At 45.8% G+C, this 20,014-nt stretch overlaps 1 protein-coding gene across 4 annotated transcripts; it reads left to right on the top strand.

The window, feature by feature from the left end:
- Positions 1–548: 548 nt before the first annotated feature.
- Positions 549–19,476, top strand: LOC112971306 (acyl-CoA dehydrogenase family member 11-like). 4 transcript variants are annotated; one of them, XR_003255298.1, is made up of 15 exons: positions 610–834; positions 4,231–4,463; positions 5,127–5,226; positions 5,603–5,720; positions 6,588–6,730; positions 6,833–6,982; positions 7,548–7,642; positions 7,919–8,018; positions 9,423–9,563; positions 9,999–10,091; positions 10,539–10,646; positions 16,516–16,687; positions 16,931–16,997; positions 17,308–17,485; positions 19,004–19,476. XR_003255298.1 is itself a non-coding variant. In XM_026076595.1 (14 exons), exons 1-14 carry the CDS (start codon positions 718–720, stop codon positions 17,432–17,434), a joined length of 1,764 nt encoding a protein of 587 aa, XP_025932380.1. In that variant the 5' UTR covers positions 549–717; the 3' UTR covers positions 17,435–19,476. The 4 variants fall into 4 exon arrangements, 3 of the variants coding, with proteins under 3 accessions (XP_025932380.1, XP_025932379.1, XP_025932378.1); XM_026076595.1 differs by having other exon boundaries at positions 549–834; positions 17,308–19,476; XM_026076593.1 differs by lacking the exon at positions 610–834 and adding an exon at positions 2,429–3,129 and having other exon boundaries at positions 17,308–19,476.
- The last annotated feature ends 538 nt before the right edge of the window (positions 19,477–20,014 follow it).

Raw genomic sequence — 20,014 nt, 5'->3', positions numbered from 1 at the left:
GGCCGCGCAGCACGCGGACATCGCACCTGCTTTCACCATCAGCGTGTCGCCCGGCGCTAGGTGCAGGGTTTTGGTGAGGCAGATTACAGAATATCCTAGCAAAACCATGTCTTCCCATTTCCAGGCATTTTGCCCTCGTTCAGATGGGGAAATGTATTTTTCTCATCCCTGCTGGTTTATTAATTGGCAAATTCATCATCACGAGCAATTCCGTGGGGATCCCGGAGGGTACACCCCGACGTGGTACCCCAGCTCTGGAAAAGTCAGAAAGCCTGGCTGGCTTCCAGGACTTGCCTGGCTAGCAGGAAGATGCAGCGTGTTCCTGCTACGCGTGTTTTTCCAGGCCTGTTTCTGATCTCTTGCCAAAGACCTTTTCCCTAGTTCGCTGCCAACAGCTGCTTCCAAACTCCTCCCACAGGGAGGAGAAAAGACATAAATGATTTTCAAGAATAACAACAGTAAAACAAAAGGGGATTGGTGCCGGTCTGAGGGTGAAAGCAGCCAGCGTAACCCCCTGAAATTCTTTGCAGAATCATGTTTGCCTGCCACTTCTTCCAGTGGAGGCCCAGCGCCGCTCGCAAGCCGTGGCAGTTGGGTCGCTTTCTGCCTCCCGTCTGGGAGAGGTGCCAGACCTGGAGCTGTGAAGGGCTCAGCACATCTGCGAGGCAGGGGCAACAGGCTGCCGTGCAGGACAAGCAAGTGTCAGGAGGCCTGGAAATGCCCTTTGCAACGAGAGAAACTGAGACCCTCTTTCAAGAGCAGCCCGAGGTTGGGAACCAGTATTTGGAAGATGCTTTGCTTCGGAGTTACTTGAAAACACACCTTCCTCCCAAGGTCTGGCGTGTATGTTTGTGTTTGTGTGTGTGTGCACAGTAAAGTCTTGGCTAGTGAAGCTCCATTGGGGATCACCTTTTAAGACTATGAATAGAACATATCTCTGAACTCCTTTATTCTTTCAGCGTTACACTGGGGAGAAATTATCAGCATTCTTTAAAATTTGATTTATTTGAATCCGTGCCCAGGTGAAAACTCCTGCCAGGGCCTAAACAGAATTAGAAAGGGCTTGGTGGACTCATGGGACTGGTTTGGGTGTTGCAACAGGAGTGTTGTTTGGGGATTGTCAGTGCATATGTTATCTGGTCACCCACAGTAAGAAATTCCAGAGAAAGGACTTTAAAGCGGGGATGCTTTTAAACTCTGCTATGGTCTTCCGCTTCCGTCCCCCTGGGAAAAAGGGCTCTGAAGGAAGTTTCTTTCAGAAAGAATGAGGCATTTTCAGCTTAAGACTCAAGAGCATTTTGGCGTTTGCTTGTTCTCAACATCAGTCATAGTCACCTTCTGTGAGGTTCAGTTGGGGGCTCCTTTTTCCTGCTGTCCTCTGCTGTATCGAGTAGTTGAAGTCACCCCAAGGACTGCAATAAATTTTTGCTTTTCAAGGACCAGATCTCCCAGAGCTGAGTTTCACCTCTCCCTGTGATTTATTTCATCAGAAGCAATACAGTGACCTGTAAAGCCACCGGGCGAGTAAAGGAGGCAGAACGTGGCTCTGAGTGATGATCTTCCTGCCACTGCTTGGTCTCTGGGTGCGTGAGGCCTTGCAGTCTTGTGGCAGTAATAGTGTGATGGCAGCTTTGGGAGCTTGCATTTTTCACAGCCATCACTAAAGACAGGCATGAGGCCTCCCTAAGCATTGCTGTGGCCTTCTTGCCAGAAGATGGGAAAAAGGAGGATGCGTTTGGGCAACCAGGAAGATCTTCCCCCTAATCCGCACCTTTGGAAGAAGTGTGATTCAAATCTCTTGAAAAATGAAAGGATCACTGATGTCTGTCATCAGGTCTGAGAGCTGCTCTCCACTCCTTCCCCATAGAGACAAGCTGTAAAATCTACCAGAAGATCAGCGAAATCTTCCTTACAGTTCTGTGTTTGGTCCCAGCGGGGCGGTGTTGCCTCGTCGTTGAAAGGGAGAGCCTTGTTTCTGCTTCCTGCCTCATGCAGCACAGGCTTGTCTGCAGTCTGAGAGGTCCATGCGAACGCCCCCGTTCAACGACAGGTGAAGCTTTGTGTGTCCCGCTGAAGCAGACGCCTCACTGGAGGCTGATTCCTATCGTACTGTTTGCCTGTGTCCAGTGGTGAACAAAAATATTTTCCTGGAATGGAGCAAAAGATCTATTTTTTTGAAGGTGTTCTCCAGATTACATAGAAGAAAGTGTCTGCTCTTTCTGGGCACAGTTGTCTGTTGGTCTTTGATCCCTTAATAAATATGTTCTTTAATATAAGGGATCATCTGTTTACACTCTTGATGTATTTTCAATATACTCATCCCTGGGACATCAAAGCACTCATTAGGGTGAACAAGACCACCCAGAAAATGCTGCTAGTAAATGGCTTGTGCCCTGACCCTAATGGTTTGCGGATGACCCTTCAGGATCCTGTTGCACATTGTCTGGAGTGCCCGGGCTGCTGGGTGTTTCATTCAGCGGTCCCAAATATAGGAGCTCTGATTTTGTCCTCTGACCTTGGAAATAAACACATTAACCTGGGCAACACACTGCATTAAAAGGCTAAGTGCGATCAGGGCAGGAACTCACAGATAGGCAGAATGTCTTCTTAGACACTATGTGTATGGGAGTGAAGGGACTGTTGTAGCTTGAATCCCCTGTTGTGTGCTGATGGTTTCCGTGCACTGTCTAGTTAGGAGCCTGGCACCATTTGGAGACCTCTTTGGTAAACTCATGTTCTTCTACCCAGCAAAAACTACCAGCTAAACAGTACAAAGGTTCTTGTACTTCAGGGATTAGTGAAATCCGTGTACCTTGGACTCTTAGATTGTGCCTCTAAAACAGCCTTTAGATTTTAGTCAGGATATGATAAGCATTGGAGGCATATGCATCCCAGTTGATTTGCAGCTAGAGCAACAACAGGAGTGCAGTATGAGCTGTACCAGTTTGACAGGGAGCTCATGCATGTTTTTGGTTGTGTTGTGTTTTCTAGGGCTGAGTATTTCACTGTTCACCTGAAAGGAGACTGGTTGGCCTGAGGTTTGAGACTTCTGAAGTACTAACCAGACAATATGTGTTGGATCCTCACAGTTTGAGAGGCAGAGTGATGAAGGAATCAATCATACAGGATGTAATTTAATGAAAAGTCAATACAGGGGGAAGCAGAGAAAGGAAAAAGCAGCATTTGTATTTCATCAACAGCAAATTAATGTGTTTTATATTTGTGCTATTTGGGTATAGCAACTAGGACGTTCACCTCCACAGTTGTTATACTTAGGAGGAAATGATCTTTTCTTGTGTGGATAGAGAACAGCAAAAGGTATTCCTCTGATGAAAGCTAATCTAGATCAGGTACTTCTGTGACCCTCATTACAGTCTTGAATGTATTTACAAGGTCCAACAATGCTAGAGGTTGGATTCATCTGACCTAATTTTAATCATCAGTCAGTCAGGTTATTTAAGTCCAGGCAAGTTCTCTAGGCTCTGGCCACAGTCAGTGAAGAGGAGCAGGTACCTGTAGAGGGCAGTTCCTCTCACCCTAAAGCAGGGATTTAAGTCAGAATGAATCACTCTCTGCAGGTGCCCCGTTCTCTCCATTAGCTATGGACAGACTGCTCTGTCCCAGTCAGCCAACCCTGGCTAAAACAAAGGCAAATGAGTTCTTATCTAGAGACATTCAGGAAGCTGGCTGCAGAGTGGAAACTTGAATCTAGACACCCCAGCAGCCAGGCTGAAACTCAAATGGTTGAGCCATCCCTCCTTTTCTAATCTAATAAGCAGGTAACTACTGGGCCCAGTGGAAGTTTTCCTATGTAGACGAGGGCTTTCCATTTTTGGCAGCTTTTCCCCCCAGAATTTGTATCCAGCAGTAAATCACAGAATTGCTGAGGCTGGAAGGGGCCTCTGGAGATTGTCTAGTCAACCCCCCTGTTCATGAGTATCTGTGTGATTCTCAGCCCTCATACAAAAGCTCTTCTGTCTTTTGTAAAATCCAGAGATGCTGCCTTTTCAGAAAAGGGACTCTGAAAAAAAAAAGTGACAGCTGAGCACAGCGGTCCCAGCAGAGGCTAAGAGACAAGCTGCTGTCCTGCTCATTACAGAACCACAGAAGGGCCAGGTGGCAGATCATTAGCACCTCAAAACAACTGTGTTCGGTCTTTTGCCTTTCCAAATAAGACTGCAGGCTCCTTGCCTTCCAGGGATGTGCTGATGGGCTCTTGTTGCTTCGCAGGTACAGGAGGAGGTGAGTCGGGACCTGGAAAAATTTGGAAACCGTCTGCTAACCGAGATCAAACCTCTAGCATGGGAATGCGAGTTGAATCCTCCTGTATTTCGGCAGTATGATGCCTGGGGGCAGCGGCTGGATCATATTATCACCTGCCCGGCCTGGAGGAGGATGAAAGAAATTGCAGCAGAAGAGGGGCTAATTGCTGAGGCTTATGAGAGAAGATACTCCAACTGGAGGTAACTGGGGGGGAAATGGGAGTGACTTGGTGAAGGCAAGTGACTTGCTGAATATCCCTTGCTGGTTGTTCTTAGCAGGGTATATTCAGCATCTGGTAGGATTGGACTCCTTGTTGTATAATGGGTAACAGATGATGCATGGATAAAGGCACACCTACTTCTGTATTGAACAGCAGTGTCTCTGTCCACTGTAATGTTCCACATCAGCAATGATTAGCCGTACCTAATGGCCTACAGTTGACAGTCACATTCTTTGATGTCACTTTCATGATTCTGGGGCCTGGCACTTCCTTGCACCATTCCAGCTTTGCATGCATTCATCATAACACAACCACAGGTCTGGGCTTTTACTTGCAATTTCATTGTATTCCAGCCTTCAGGGATAGCCCCAGATTTACTGTTCTTATGAACTGCACTTAATGTGCACCAGCTGGCAAGCAATGCCTTTCATCCAGCCCCTGCACTGGCAGTCCCTCTGGGACTGAGAAGCTCTTCTGTTCCATTTCTTCCTGGTTGAAAGTTTCTGCCCTCTCAGAAATGAGTGGCCTGATTCTCACCCGTGTTGCCTGTATCCTTTTGCTCTCTCCCTAGTCAGGATGTTTTATCCCTCCGCTGTTGAACTGCTGCAAAACTTCTCTGTTTTCAATGTTTTTTTATTCCTAGCCGTGTGCATCAGGCTATCAAACTGTACTTATTTTCAAACTCCTCTGGAGGTTTCAGCTGTCCTCTGGCCATGACGGATGGAGCAGCCAAAGTCATTGAGGTACAAGCTCCGCTGGTCTCTCAGGGCACGGCCCAGGCCCTGGCAGCGCTGGTTAGAGCCCAGGACACTTGGCCAAGGCTCCAGGAGAGCTGATTTGCCACCTGGCTCTGGGCATGTCCCTTCCTTGCTCTGTGACTCAGCTCCATCTCCCACCCGCTGAGTTTCTCCTTTAGTTACAAAGTCTTTGTGCCCAGGCTTGCTTTTACATTTACTTACAGCACTGAATACAATAATATTGTCCATTCTGAGCCTTGCAGGGATGCTTGTAGGATACGCTATTGTAAGTTAAGGGAACTGTTGTAATTTTGGTCTGTGCAAGATACATCTACTGCATTAGGATCCTTCTTCTTGGTTTGTTTTCCCTCCCCAAAAACAGTCACTAGGTATCCCTGGATCTCTGAAAAATGCTTTTGACCATCTGACATCCCGTGACCCCAAGAAGTTCTGGACCTCTGGCCAGTGGATGACAGAGCGCAGGGGAGGCTCTGATGTTGGTAAGGGTTCCTAGGCGGGAAACAACTGCAGTGGCAGCTGGCTGTGTTAGCGAGAACTGACAAAATGAAAGGTGGGGGGAGCTTTCAAAGCCAGGTAGCTGATTTAGGATACCTCAACAGAAGTCATGTAAATCTTCTAGATAGCTCTACCTTTTACCAACAAAAGACCCAACTCATTCTGTCCACCGATGCATGCAATACACACACACATGCAGATACAGAGCTGTTGTCCTTGCACAGATAACCCACAGATGTCTAGCTCTAGATCTAACCCTTGAGCGAGACATTCAGGCCCATCCCGGGTGGAACTGAGGACACATTCTTGGCCTTCAACTTTTGTTCGTTGGCAAGTGATAGTAATAGCAGAATAGACCAGGAAATCTCAGAACTCCATTGCAGAGACAGAAGCGTGCAAAGGGAGTCAGCTACATCTGATAAAACAGCAGTTGGTTTCCTGGTGGGAGAAGTGAAAGGGTCAACTGTGGAATGAAAGCTAGAGGGGTGAGCATCATTGCAGGACTCGATTCCATAGGACCCTTTGTTGTTCTTGGCCATGGTAGCCCCTAAAAAATGGAGGAGCTGGATTATTAACCACTGTGCATTTTGCCTACAAAGTGCTGCCATTATCAGCTGTTAGCCTGGAACAATTGCTGGAAAGGCTCAGACTCAACAGAGCACATTTTCTTTCTAGTACTTAACCCTGACTGCATCTTTTATCCAGAGTCAGTGAAAGAGATTAGCAGCTAATCCATATTTCGTCTTGATAGCAAGAGGTGATTTTAAAAGAGCTTCTGCTTAAGCTGAAAATCAGCACTGATTGATGCAAAAGTTCCTATAAAGCCAAGATCTCTTGCTCCTTTCTCACAGCTAATGGCACAGAGACAGTGGCCAGAAAGCAGCCAGATGGTGTATATCATCTCTATGGCTTTAAATGGTTTACATCAGCTGCTGATTCTGATGTGACATTGACCCTGGCGAGGATAGCAGATGCTCAAGGACATGTAAAACAGGTCTGTTTCATAGTGGAAAACTGTGAAGGAGCAGGGGTACTTTTTTACTTCCTTTTTTCATCATAATAAAATCTTCTTTGCATGACTTTTTAATCGCCCCAGGGTTCTGGAGGTCTGTCCCTGTTCTTCCTGAAGGTTCGAGATGAGGAGGGGAAGCTGAACAACGTCAAAGTGCAAAGACTGAAGGACAAGTTGGGTACACGCCAGATGGCAACAGCAGAGCTATGGCTAGATGGAGCTAAAGCAGAGCTAGTATGTAAGATTCACCTTCTTGGGGCTGGGCTTGCTTGGCATGGCAGACAACCCATGGGGATTTTGGCAATTGAGGAAGTTCCTCTCCTCCACTTCTGTGACTGGTTGTTCATTCCACAGAACCCTGCCCCAACAGAGCTGTGTGTAGGACAGACCTGTGAAGAGCTCAGGAAACTGATCTGTATTTAAAGTAATCCCGGGGGAGGGAAAACAAAAAAAAGAAAAAGTCATTTTAGGCTGGTTATTTCCCTAATCCAGTTGGACCCAGCCGAGGGACAGTTCTGTGTAGTGTGCAGGTGGGAGCAAGCAGCCCAGGACCAGAACTGATCATGCTGATATTGTCTCCAAAGACACCTGTCTGGTCATGCCAAGGACTTGGATAAAATGAGATGGCCATATTTTAAAGCAAGCACATCTTTCTGGTGCCTGAGGACAGACAAAGACAGAGTGGGCAGCCTCTATCTATCTGCCTATTGACGCATCTCTCACCAAGACAGATGTACTTTAGCTTCCAAGGCCATGCAAAAGGAGGTTTAGATCAGCCTTTGTTCCTTGATGCTTTCAGATCGCTGCAGAGGGTCGTGGAGTGGCCTCCATCTCCAGCATGCTGAACATAACTCGGATCCACAATGTCATTGGTGCAGTAGCTTCCATGAGAAGGTGAAGGCAGCATGGCTCCCCTGGGGCTGAAGGAGTAGCTTATCAGGACAAGGGGACTTTGCAAGGCTTAGCACTGCAACTGATTGACATGTTATGCCTTTGTGGGCACAGGTCTGGGATCCAGCAGTGCTGGAGAGAGTTGGCTTGTGGGTGATCTAGGCTGGCATGCTACAACTGAGCAGGGTTCTTCCAATGGGAATGGCTGGAAGGGAAAGTTCAGAAATGAAGTAGGAAGGTTGCTGGTCTAACTCCTTTCCCTGGCTATATTCTCTCTAGGATGATCAGTCTGAGCAGGGAGTATGCCCTTAAGCGGGTTGCCTTTGGGAAACTCCTCAAGGACCATCCCCTCCACATGCAGACGATAGCCCGGATGGAGGTAAGGCTTCTTGGAGCTCAGCTGGATCTGTTGGTGAGGAAAGAGAGCAGAGATTCGTAGCTGCTAATGAGCGCAGCCAACCTGCCTCTGTGTGCAACAGTCAGATGTAGCTGTGTCCTGCCACAGTGAGATGTATGCAACAAGGGGTTGACATATTCAAGTGGGATTTGATCTGACAATTGACCTAGCTTCTCTGCTGGACGTCAGATTATCTTAAATAACAATTACCTGGGAACTATTCTGAGACGATTGCCAAAGTTCATGCATGTGCCTACTATGCCACGACCTCTGAAGTTGGTCAGTAGCATCTGAGTCCAAACATTACAGTACAGTCTCCTAAGTTGGAGTTAACAGACTGTTTACTAAGACTCATCCAACTTGCCTGGTAGCCCATGCACCTGCAGATGGGCTATTCACTATTCGCAACAGGCTTGAAGAATTCCTAAGGGGTCAAAACACACAGCCTAACTAGCCTTTGAGAGCAGTTCATGTTCACTGTGTGCCTGCACAGTGCTCAGTGCCACAAGACACTGAGCCTGAGTACAGCCTCTAGGTGTGAATGTAAGACCATGAAAGACAGAGAGGTATGAATTGGCACTCTGGCTCCAAGAGGAATTTCATGTCTGGGCCTTAGCTCACTGCAGAACATCTCACTGCTTTGCATCAACACTGAGCTGTAGCACACCATAGGACACAGGTGGCTTCCCACCCCTAACAAATCTTCAAAGGGGAGGCACACAGTTCTGCTCCTCTCCCCATCCAGGCGCTACTTCTTGGTTTAAGCAGTGTAATGCCAACACTTGTCCTTGGGCTGCAATAGGTCTGTGCAAATATTTAAACCAGCATTTAAAAATCCTTTTGCAGGGTTGGGGGGAAGTGGTGTCACCCAAATATCTCAACATCCCAAAACTTCCCAAAGCCCAACTTGCCAGGGAAGCAAGTTGCTCAGCAAGGAATCTGCAAAAGACGTTACAGATCCTGGTACTCAGAGGCTGACATGCATGGTCTCGTGTTCTTTATCCTTGGAAGGGATGTGGATTTGTGACCTGGATGCCTGGTGGGAGCTTTGATCCTTGCTCCTAATAGGAGCCAGGCTAGCTCCTAGGCTAGCTCCTAGCTCCTAATAGGCCTAATGAAGTGGTATTGTCCCTTTCCTGATACTGGACTGCAGTGACCAAGAGAGGCAGCTCCAGACTGCCTTTAGTATTTCATGCTTTGTGCCTTGGCTGCTGGGCAGTCTTTTTCTCTGAAGTTGTGGGTCTGTACAGGAGAGCTGGCCCTTTGCCCAGATCTCAGTGTTGTGCATCCCTTCCAGATAGTGTCATGGCTCATCAGCAGATCAGGCTGGAATCAGTCCGAGTCAAAGGTCCTTGCCAGTGAAGGACCCCACTTCTCTGCCTGCAGGTGCAGACCCGAGGGGCATTTCTTCTGCTTATGGAGATAGTTAGACTGCTTGGACTTGTAGAAACCAACCTGGCAAATGAGCAAGACCAACTTCTCTTGAGACTGCTGATACCGGTAGCCAAACTTTACACTGGGAAGCAGGTAAGGAACAACCAGCTTAATCAGCCTGGAGTGGGTCTGTGTGGCACATTACTAACTTCAGAGCTGGAAAGAAGTGTGATTAACATGAGCAACATGAAGGGTAGCAAGTAAAATGTAAAAACTCTCCTGGAATATAGAATAGACATTTACTTCCATGCACACCCCAGGTTTTTCCTTACCTAGAGAGGACTGTACTGACAGAATCTCCTTGGATCTTCTCTCAAGATCCAACTGCTCGTGCAGGTCCTCTCCCAGTGTTGCTCAGTCTTCATTCCCCAGGATGCTCCTCTCCTCATTTAATGACCAACCTGCCTCAGCAATCAATGGGATCCAGTTGGTCCCATCCCAGCAGGAACTGCCATGTGATATTAGATGTTTCTGGCCACTTTCTCCTCTTGTGCAATGTGGAACATATTATCTCTCTGCATTTTGCAGGCTTCTGCTGTTGTTGTTGAGGCCATGGAGTGTTTTGGAGGGCAGGGTTACATGGAGGATACAGGCCTGCCAGTCATAGTCCGCGATACTCTGGTAAGAAAACAGCAGGAGAAGCAGAGAAAGCTCCTTACTTGGAAGCCTTTGTGTATCACATAATCCCCTCCAGAGCTGCTTGCTACATGCTCAAAGAAAGACACAGTCCTCCACAGACTCACTCCAGCTGGGGCAGCTCTTTCCCAGTTGCCCTCCTGCTCAGCCCAATCATCACCCCATTCAAAGGGGGTTACAGCAGCACTGGAGGGGAGGGGACATGACTTGTTCCAGTCACAAGGGATTGTTTCTTAGCTCAGCAATGTAGCTGGGCCCCTAACACTGATCAGTAATGTTCCTTTCCATTTGTGGTGAGGCAGGAAATCTCTAGAGATTTCCTCGATATCCCTTAACTCTGCCCCATATCTTTGTTGTCTCTCTTTCCCCTTTTATTGTAGTCACTCCAAGAGGCTCCTTCACACTCTTTCCACAGTCTCTTCTACCCCACAGGTGCTGTCCATATGGGAGGGAACAACAAATATTCTGTCACTTGATGTCCTGCGATCCCTCACCAAGAGTCAAGGACAGGCGTTGGCTGTGTTCTCCTCCACGGTGCAGGTGAGCCCACATCAGTAGCACCAGTCAGCCTGATTTGTCCTCTGTGAGAGAGTGTCATTTGGGATTAATGCTCCCAGCTGAGACCAGAAGAGACTATGATCAAATTCAAAGTTTTAGACAAGTGTGCAGAAGGTGTTTCACAATTCTGCTCTTTAAATAGCACTTACAAAAGCAGAATGTAGGCTGTATTTGTTTTGGGATCCTTGTGTGCTGCAAAAAATGTGGATACTTTCATCTCAACAGTGAAGAGTTTTGCATTGTCAGAGTTCTTCATGACAGGTACCAATACAAGTATATGTTTGATGTGAAAGGAGCTATCCTCCTAAATCCAGAATAATTTAGTGGTGGTGTTTCTTAACTGGAAAAACATTGTCTCTCCATGAATCTTGTTAAGGCCGTTAAAAATTGATGACCTCCCCCAAGACTGCTGAATATTACAAGCATTTGCTAGGGCTACCCCTGCATGATGACTGGCTGTGTTTATTCCCACTGAAAAGATGGAAGGAGCCAAGGAATTCCATTGATGCTTTTTTAGATATGTACTTCTCTGTCTTCACCTACAGGCTGCTCTTTTAAAGGTGCTCAGATGACAGTCACGAAGAGTTAATAGTCAAAGGAGCTCAGAATTTCAGGAAGGTAGATGTGCATCAGCTGTCTTGATACATTCCTTAATGGAACCAATCTGAAAGGCATGAGCAGCATCTCAGAGGGTAGTCTCTCAGTGCCTCCTTTGGGGGTTAGTTAATCCAGATATAGCAACTCAGATTACATTGGTGCAGGTAAAGCAAGGAAGTTCTGGGCCTCTGGAGTGCTCGATTACCCTCTGCTTCGCCTTCATTTTTTTCATCCAAACAACGAGAGAAATGAAAGGTCTGGGTCACCTCACTCCCTTCAGCACTGACAACTTGCTGCTTGAAGATGATGGCATATGCAGAGATAGCAAAGACGATAGCACAGTAGGAGGGAGGGCTGTTTCGGCACAATTGTGTTTGAGCTGTTGCAAGCCAGACTTCTCAGGGAAAGAAAGGAGACTTTGCTAAGGGTGAATGCAGGAGCAGGTACAAAGCATGCTAGTAGTGCGTGGTACAACAAAATACAAAATTCTTATTGTGGACTCTGGTACATCCAGTAGATCTTATCCATCCATCACATCTTTCAAGAACACGCTAGCAAGAACCCGACTTCTTCTCGCAAGTGGCTGCAATTGGCAGTTTCTCTTGTGTTTCAAATCCACAACTGAACTTTATTCTATACAGACCATCTCTCTTACTTTCAGAGATGAGTGTCGTCTTACCATCCTCTCGTACAACTTTTGTTAAAGGAAAAATACATGACACAATTTGTCTAACCGACAAAAAAAGCCAGATCCACTCATAAGCTAATGAGCATACCTGCTAATTAAAAAGCCAACTGGTCCAGCTGTTGATAAAAAGTAGTTTACTCTGACACTGAAGGTAATGGAGTGGGGCAGGAAAGGAGGGGGTGGTAGGCTCTAAAAATAACTTGGAAAGGAGCTGGCATCCACAGGCTTTCTCATTTACGCTAATTTAAACCAAGTAAATACCCCACAAAGGTGCCGTACTTCAGTCCTAGGAGTACCTTATTGGCGTAGCTCAGAGGGCCCCTTCAGATTCTTAACAACTGGATAATTGGAGAAACGATAAAGAATTCAGCAACGCGATTCAGAGCTGCTCTAACACCAAGTATAGACTTATTAATTAGTAAGCTCATAATGACTCTTGCTCTCCCATAAATCAAGCTGTACATGAGGCTGCAGGGTGAAGAAGCAAGCATTGATTTTAAAGTTGCCTGAATTCCAGCAAGTGTCATGGTGTTTTCTGTTAATGTCGTGCTTAGACTGCCTCATTTCCACTGATTTTGGCAACTGAGCGACCGGAATTAGCTGAGCGGGGAGGGCTGTGCTGAGACACGTGATTCTGGATATAACAGATTTACTTGGCAAGTTTAACCTGGACATAGCAGAAGCCTTTTCCCTTATTCCTTCAGCAGCCAGGCACAGGAAAGGCAGACTGGGAGGTATTTCTGCTTACAATACCAGGGCGTGCAGCAGCGTATCCTTGGCGCTACTGAGCCAACACCACTTTTCTCAGGGTTAGACACTGGTGAGAGTTGAGAGTGCCTCTGCAGCACTGGGCAGGAACATGCTGAGTTTCTACACCAGAGTCAGGATTTCACTTACAGATGATACACAATCCTTTTCTGAGCTCCAGTTGTCCAAATTCTCTTGGCTTCTGGGAGTCTGGCTCTTTTTGAAACATCTTTACTATACCCATCTAGTGAGGAAATCATTTAGTCTTTCATAAAGGATTTTTTATTATTACAATCCCTTTCCTTTTTATTARTGCTTCTCAGAAAACTGGTACAGTTCTTTTTATCAAATGTCCATCAAAGATCTGTTTGTAGGATTTGTAGCCAATGAGAGAGGTTTCTTTGGAGAAAGACGCATTAGACTACCACCTCATTCTCCAAAAATCATATCTTAGGGTAATTTCCTCCCCCTACCCCACTGCTACCAATTTCTGCTTTTATCTCGTGTCATTTGGCTCTATTGACTGTGGGATAACAGAGGGCTGATGGTGCTGCATCCACTTGGTTTTGTGATCTATGAACAGTAATCCAGTGACGTAGTTATCTTCAGAAAAAAGAAAATACAGAGAACTTCTTTGTCCTTTGCACAGTGTGGTTAGGAGAAGCTGAATTTTTATGGTTCGTGATACATAGGCAGGTTTGTTGCAAGGAAGATAAACCATCCCATCCAGAGGTAATTAGTCTGCAACGACTCACAAGAACTCATGGCAAGAACAGGAAGGGTGAGAGACAGTCCTGGATTCCCATCAACCATGCTGCGAGTTTCAGATGGATGCTGCATGGGGGCAGTAATTTCACGCTATGCTAAAATTTTATTAGATGGAATTTTGAGCCAGAGCAATGAGTGTACTTTAAAATTCAATTATGATCTGAAAAGTGACTCTAAAATAGCACCTGGGAATTCTCTGTTTATTGCATTTTAGTGATTTCAGATTAAATTTGATCACATCACAAATACAGTTGTCTTTCTGAATGCCGGTCTTGCAAACATCTTCCAGAATCAACTGTCTTATGCATCAGCAATGACTGCGTAGGGCTGAAAACCCTATCTGTAAATTGGCTATAGAATCCAAGCCACATAATACTGTTTTTAGGTCATTTTCAGAATATAACCACAGCTTTAACAGAGCAGGAAACAAATCTAGGTTGTTAAAGTGAGATTACCTTGAAATATTGATGTGAGGCTTGTGCTTCAAGTTCGTTTTGGATGTTCTCCCTGTTGCTGTATTTTTAAATAGTCATGATTATTGTTTGTAAGTAAAATTTGTATTTTATTGTGTTGTAAGTAAAATCCATCATGTCTTGCTTGGTAGTCAACTTGTGAGAGCAAACAAATGAGTGACAGCTTAAATATTCCTGTGATAACCTGAAGGAATCAGAAATATTGACACTCTAAAGCTCTTTTGCTCTCTGATGACAGCCAGAAAAGAAGTATGCAACGAGCATGTTGATGCTGTATGCGTTTGCCTCCCCTCAGGAGGCAGGAATTGGAGCAGATCAACATGCAGGAGAGAAAAACAGGAGTTGCTTCTGCCTTGAACATCATCCCTGAAGCAGCTGTCTAGCCTCTTATTCTCAAATGCTTCCCCTCTCTCTATTTGCAATGAAGGATGTGGAAAAAAACAGCTTGATCTTTCAGAAGATTGAGTGTTTTTGGTTAGGAAAAGAATGAGTGTAGTGTTGAAAAAGCGTAAATTATTGGAAAGAGAATATAGTCATTTTTGTTTCAGATTAAAACCATGCTTTATACTGCTTGATCTACATGGGCCAGGTCTTTAAACCTGGAAAAAACAAAGCAGTGTAAGACGTAGCAGTTTGTGCCCCAACCGTTAGCTCCAGGGTGCTGATAGAGGCACATATGTAGTCCCTGTGCTTTGCAGGGCCTGTCTGATGCTGGCTCCCACCCAGCCTGCTGGGAATATGTTTATGCCTTTAGGGTCTTTGATCTTTGCTGGCAACAAGCTCCAAGCTACTTTTAAAACATCTTATTAGCATTCTGTGGGTTTGGAGAGTTCTTTGGACTTTATCTTGGCACTAGACCTAACCGCTTTAATGACGATGTTTTTGTATTCATACAGCATATGCTGTGGGTATTTATTTACTGCTTTGCCTAGAGCGCAGAATAGCATCCATTGAGGATTGTGTTTTTCTTGTATTATTAGTCAGAAAATACAGGGCAATGGTTAGGAAAGAGGTGTCATGCATAGAAATATTACAGAAAACAAAACTGGGTTCAGCTTTTGCAGTCTGACTCCTACTGTGCAAATAAGCTGTATTTTCTTGTGCTAGCAAGAGGAATTGCATGATCACTTAAGTATTGAAAGCCTCAAAAAAATCAAAAACGAGTTCTGTGCAGCAGATACTTCTAGGCTTTAGCTTCATAAATAACCTGCAAATGAGACTAATTAACAAAAAGCACTTCCTACCACGTGCTACTTAAATATGTAACAGCTCAGTTTTTCCGTTTCTGTCCAAGGTAATCCTTTAGTCTTACTGTGTACTGCAGAGAGACCAATTTGAATTTTGAAGATGGCAGCGCAGCGCATTAAGCTCCTGGGCTGAGACCATGGATGAAGCCAGGGCCAATTCTGCCTGCCAGCAACGTTGAGGGGTGCCAGGGCAGCCGAGCGCTGAGGCGGGCAAACAGTCGTGGCCTAACTTGCTGCCCCAGAGCCCTGGGCAGCCTGGTCGCTGCGACTGCTGCAGAGGGAGGACTCGGGCTCTGGAGGCTGGTGGCTGCTGCTCTGGTGAGAGCTGGCTGTTTCGCAGCAGCAGGAGCAGCAGCAAATCCTGTCAACCCACTGATCTCTCCTGTCAAAGTGTATCTGACCTCAGTGAGACCAAGCTTACCCCCAAGCCCAGAAGCTTTCCAGCTCCAAGAGAAGCAGGCATGCCATCGCTGCTCAGCACGCGCAATGCTGCAGGGTCGCTCCGGGCAGGGCGGCACACCAGTCGTGTGTGATCCCTCGTGAGAGGGCATAATACTGCTAGCGGGCAAATGCAGCTGAAAGGCTAACCTCAGCCGTCGCGTCCACGCAGCTGTAGCCACGCTGTATCATTAAAGGGCAACTATTTTGAGTCTCTTGGCAGGCTTTCCTTCACATTTTCCTTGACTTGTGCTTTCCTAAGAAATTTGAGACACTAGATAAACTAGCTAAACAGCAGTGTAGCGCAGCTGCGTGTGTGTGCGTGTGCGTGTGCATGTACACGCTTTTAAGCACAGTCAAGTTCCTGCCTTGCCTCTAGCAGGAGAAAAGAAAGGGTCTGATCAAATGAAAAGAGCCAGTCTGGTCAAATGCGGCCTTCCCCACAGACACAGCTTGCGGAGAAAAGCTCTTTTAAACCTGAATTTTCCTTTCCGAACACGGCTCTAAGAACTTGGTGGAAGTGAAAATATAAAAATAGGGGAGGTCACATATAATTAAAACCTGAGCCGGATATTCATTTAGAGGATGTTACAGATAGGATCTGGCCCCCGAGCGCAGTTGGAAAGGCAGCACGGTAACGGCCACACACTGGGTCTGGCTTACAGGCATTCACCATTCTTCAGGCAAGGTTGCGAGTTTCCTTTTGGCACCGTCCTCTTTCGTGCTGCTGAGTGGTGCTCAAGCTACTCCACCTATGGCAGTGCGAGTTAGAGCTACCTTGATTTAAACATTTCCATTAGGATCTTGCTGGGTGTGCTTAGGATTTCATCAGCCGCATTTCTGTGCAGAAGGTAAATATTCAATAATTTTTGCCTTGGTTGTTTTCTTTGCAGAGAAAACTGGAGTTGGCTTCTAGCATTGAAAAACTGGAACCTGCTGTGAAGCTAATGCAGGATGCCATCAGCAGTCTTGTGCAGCTCATTCAAAGAGCCGGCTCCAAAGGGGCAGTGACCATGGAGCTAGCAGCAAGAGACTTCTCCTACTCCCTAGCAAGGATCTATGCAGGTAGTGGGAAAAGCCAGAATGATCGATTTCAGACCAGGAGAGGACTTGTAATTAGTCCTAGAGTGTCCTGGTTTCACACATTCTGGGGTGAACAACAGAGTTTTAACGAAAGCTCAGTCCCCCCTTTTAAACTGAAGCTCAGCCTGACAAATACTGCTGAGAAGTAACAACCAACCACTTGTCATTACCCTTTGCTGTTTTGGCTGCAGTCTGGCAATACTGATATTTTACATTCTTTCACAGGAGCTCTTTTAATTGAACATGCAGCTCGGCCTGATTCCTCCTCTATGGATGTCTCCGCTGCTCGAAGGTAAGCAGAAATCTCCTCTAGCCCTAACCATTTTAGACAATTGCCTGTGCGGTGCAGCAGGCTTTCTTTGCTCTGCCTCGCTGAGAGATCCAACCATCTGCCTGGGTGAGACCCCAGGCTTCAGTATCAGCTTTGATGGAGACAAACAGCCGTCTGAGTTGGTTAGTAGCAACTTTGTTACTTTTCCTTGCCATGGGGAATCTTTGTTCTGGCAGCAATGAGAAAGATCTCAACTGGAAAGAACTCAAGTTGAAACCGGCATTGTCTGTATTGTGGGACTTGGACAAATATGTTTGCGTTCTCTGTTCAGGTGGTGCAACCAAGAACTGTGTCCTGTAGCCATAGAATTAAAAAATGGCAGCTATGATGCTGAGGAAGCTTTCATGGACAGCTGCCTGGTGTACGACGGGAGCCCTGTCTCGCACAGCAAGCTGTGACCCGGCAGAGGTGCCTGGGAAAATCCGTTCAAGCCTTTGCAAATGGAAAGCGTATGTTATAGTGCTGCATTCAACGCAAGCCTTAATGATTGTGGTGAACTGATGATTTAGGATTATGTGGAATAAAGAGAGATAGTTCCCTCTTCAGGGCAGCGGTGGCTGTGTCTGCATGAATGTTTTGGTGCAGTAGTGCAGCTTTGAAATTAACCCCGCATCCCCACTTGCCACACATTGGTTCAGTTCGCAGAGGGGTTTTGCTGCATGCAAACTGTAGTCCTTCTGGAGAAAACAAAACCGAAAGCTCTGCTATGGCTATGCACCAAGCGCACTCCAGCCCCGAATGGAAACAGGTTACAATCCAAAAATTGACACTTCAGAACACCTTCAAATTACAAGTATGGTGGGTATGCTTGATCCAGGAGCCAGAGCAAACCATTCAGAAGTAAACCACCAACTACATCAACTGCTTCAGTCTGAAATCCACCGCTTTTGAGCTGAATTACTTGCTCATGCAGACATAGCCACTGAGATTCAGCCTGAGACACTGAAATATTCTTACCAAGTTTTAGGCAAAGACTGAGTGATCAAATGCAGATAATGACTTGAAGAAGCAGCTCTTCAAGTGCTCACTGGTGTTCATTTTCAGGAAAAGCAACCAAAATCAAATTGAAATTTATCTGAGGCTCTTTAAATACAGAAAAGTATAATTTTGTCATGTTCACCTTCTTGCTTTCGAGTGCTGCTCCTACACGCTTTTTCACCCTGGCAGCTGCCAGGGGTCATTTCTTCTGCCAGGGCAGCCTTGACTAACCACTGTGGCTGTGAGAATCTGGTCACAAGCTGGGTAGTTGGTACGTGCCATTTATATGGACAACCTTTGTGGGAACCGCTGCACTTGGTTCAGGACCCCCAAACTCAGGGACTGATCTTGGCAACTTGTTGGGTGAAACAGAAGCTTTGTAACCAAAATTTTCCATTTTCTTAATCTTACCTAGCTAAGGCTATCGTTAAGCAAGCTTATTGGGCACTGCTTAGTCTAGCTGTGCTTTTGATTTTTCCTTTTACTTTCTACCTTATCCCACACAAACTTTGCTATGCTTTAAAATAAGCTGAAGCAGAGGCTTTACCTCCTAATGCCTATTGTTAGGTGCCTCATCGCTCTGAAAGCTGCTGACTCAGCTCCGTAGTCAGTTGAGATGGGTAACAAAAACATTCTAAGCCTACTGCATTTAAAATACAGGATACAATAATTTGGTATTTACATCTTCATACATGGTCGGCATCAACATCAACTCTACTGTATGAAGCTGCTCTGGAAAAGGTTGGGGGAGGAAGTAATTTCAATTACATCACACAAACTGCATCAGAACTGTACACGCTGGTACGATAATTAAAGGAAAATAACTTTTGCCCTCCAGATGGCTTATTAATTTTCTATTTGTGTATCCTAATGATACAGGAATTCATACTGACATAAATTCTACTAACATAAGTTTTAGATTGAAATCCAGTAATCCTCCATCAAAGCAAACACCTAGATATTGATTGCGTGCCTCTCTCCACATTCAGCACTTCAATCTACCTGCTTGATATTATCCTGATGAGAAAAAGTTTAATTAGAAAGTTGCCAATAGCAGAAGAAAAACAACAACAGAAGAAAGACAGTTGGAATATAATACTGCAAAGGGCTTCCAGCAACAGAATAAAGAACGGGAAGAGACAAGAAAGGAGCCGTTTTCTGAACACAAGTTATCCAACATTTTGCTGAGGCTAAAGCCCAGGGCTCCAGGAGAACCCAACTGATCAAGAACACTGTCTCTGAGCAAAAAGCAGTGCCTGGAGAGCAGCAAGTGAATGCTTGGTGGGCTCTGTCTGTCCCAGCTCAGGGGGTCACAGTGCCTGAACCAAGTGGAGCTTCCCTCAAATTGCACAAAGAATACAGCTTTAGCAAGACCCAGCATTAATGGGCTTTTCATTACTGCATTTCTCTGCATTTGCTGTATGTGCTTTTGGGTGAATAAATAATACTGGCTTTTGAAAAAGTGGCTTGTGTTGCTGTATTTGGTTGCTGTCAAAGAAAACGGTCTTAGAGGTGTCAAAACGTAGAAACCCATCATGCTGTTAAAAATTAGTAAAGCGGGGGAGAAGGAACAGGGAAGTTGCAGTTCACAAACCAGGCTAAGAATGGGAAAGTGAGAACCTTGTGGCTCTAACCTAGATGACGAAGTTAGCAAAATCCATCAGCAGAGATGCATGTGGGAAGGGTAGAAGGGTCTAACAGTGTGTGATGAATACAACAGAAAATGAAAGTCATCCGTATTTAGCCAGCATTTGAAATTGCTTGCAGAGCTGGCCATAGACCATCTGGAGCCTCCGTTCTTGCTAGGTATTAGGCTTTGGCAAGAGTGATAACTTCCACGTGTGCTGTCAGTTTGGGCTTTCACAGCACCTCTTAAGTTTTACACACCTTTTTTGAACACTGGAATTACTTTTTCCTAATATACCAGCTATGATTTGCCTAAAAATAAACCCCACAAACTGGGAGGCCTGCAAATGTACCGATACACAAAACACAAGGGA

This window comes from Apteryx rowi, unplaced genomic scaffold (genome assembly GCF_003343035.1).
Source record: "Apteryx rowi isolate R43461 unplaced genomic scaffold, aptRow1 scaffold_434, whole genome shotgun sequence".
Classification (NCBI taxonomy): domain Eukaryota; kingdom Metazoa; phylum Chordata; class Aves; order Apterygiformes; family Apterygidae; genus Apteryx; species Apteryx rowi.
Note: the sequence above shows the minus strand (reverse complement) of the source record. Positions and strands in the feature narration are given on the sequence as shown.

What these genes read in the sequence shown, in the direction of transcription:
- LOC112971306 (XM_026076595.1), top strand. Translation starts at nt 718, where the DNA reads ATGCCCTTTGCAACGAGAGAAACTGAGACCCTCTTTCAAGAGCAGCCC. An exon ending in AAACACACCTTCCTCCCAAG is followed by an intron (nt 835 to 4,230) that starts GTCTGGCGTGTA and finishes GTTGCTTCGCAG; the next exon opens with GTACAGGAGGAGGTGAGTCG. An exon ending in GCAGTAGCTTCCATGAGAAG is followed by an intron (nt 7,643 to 7,918) that starts GTGAAGGCAGCA and finishes TATTCTCTCTAG; the next exon opens with GATGATCAGTCTGAGCAGGG.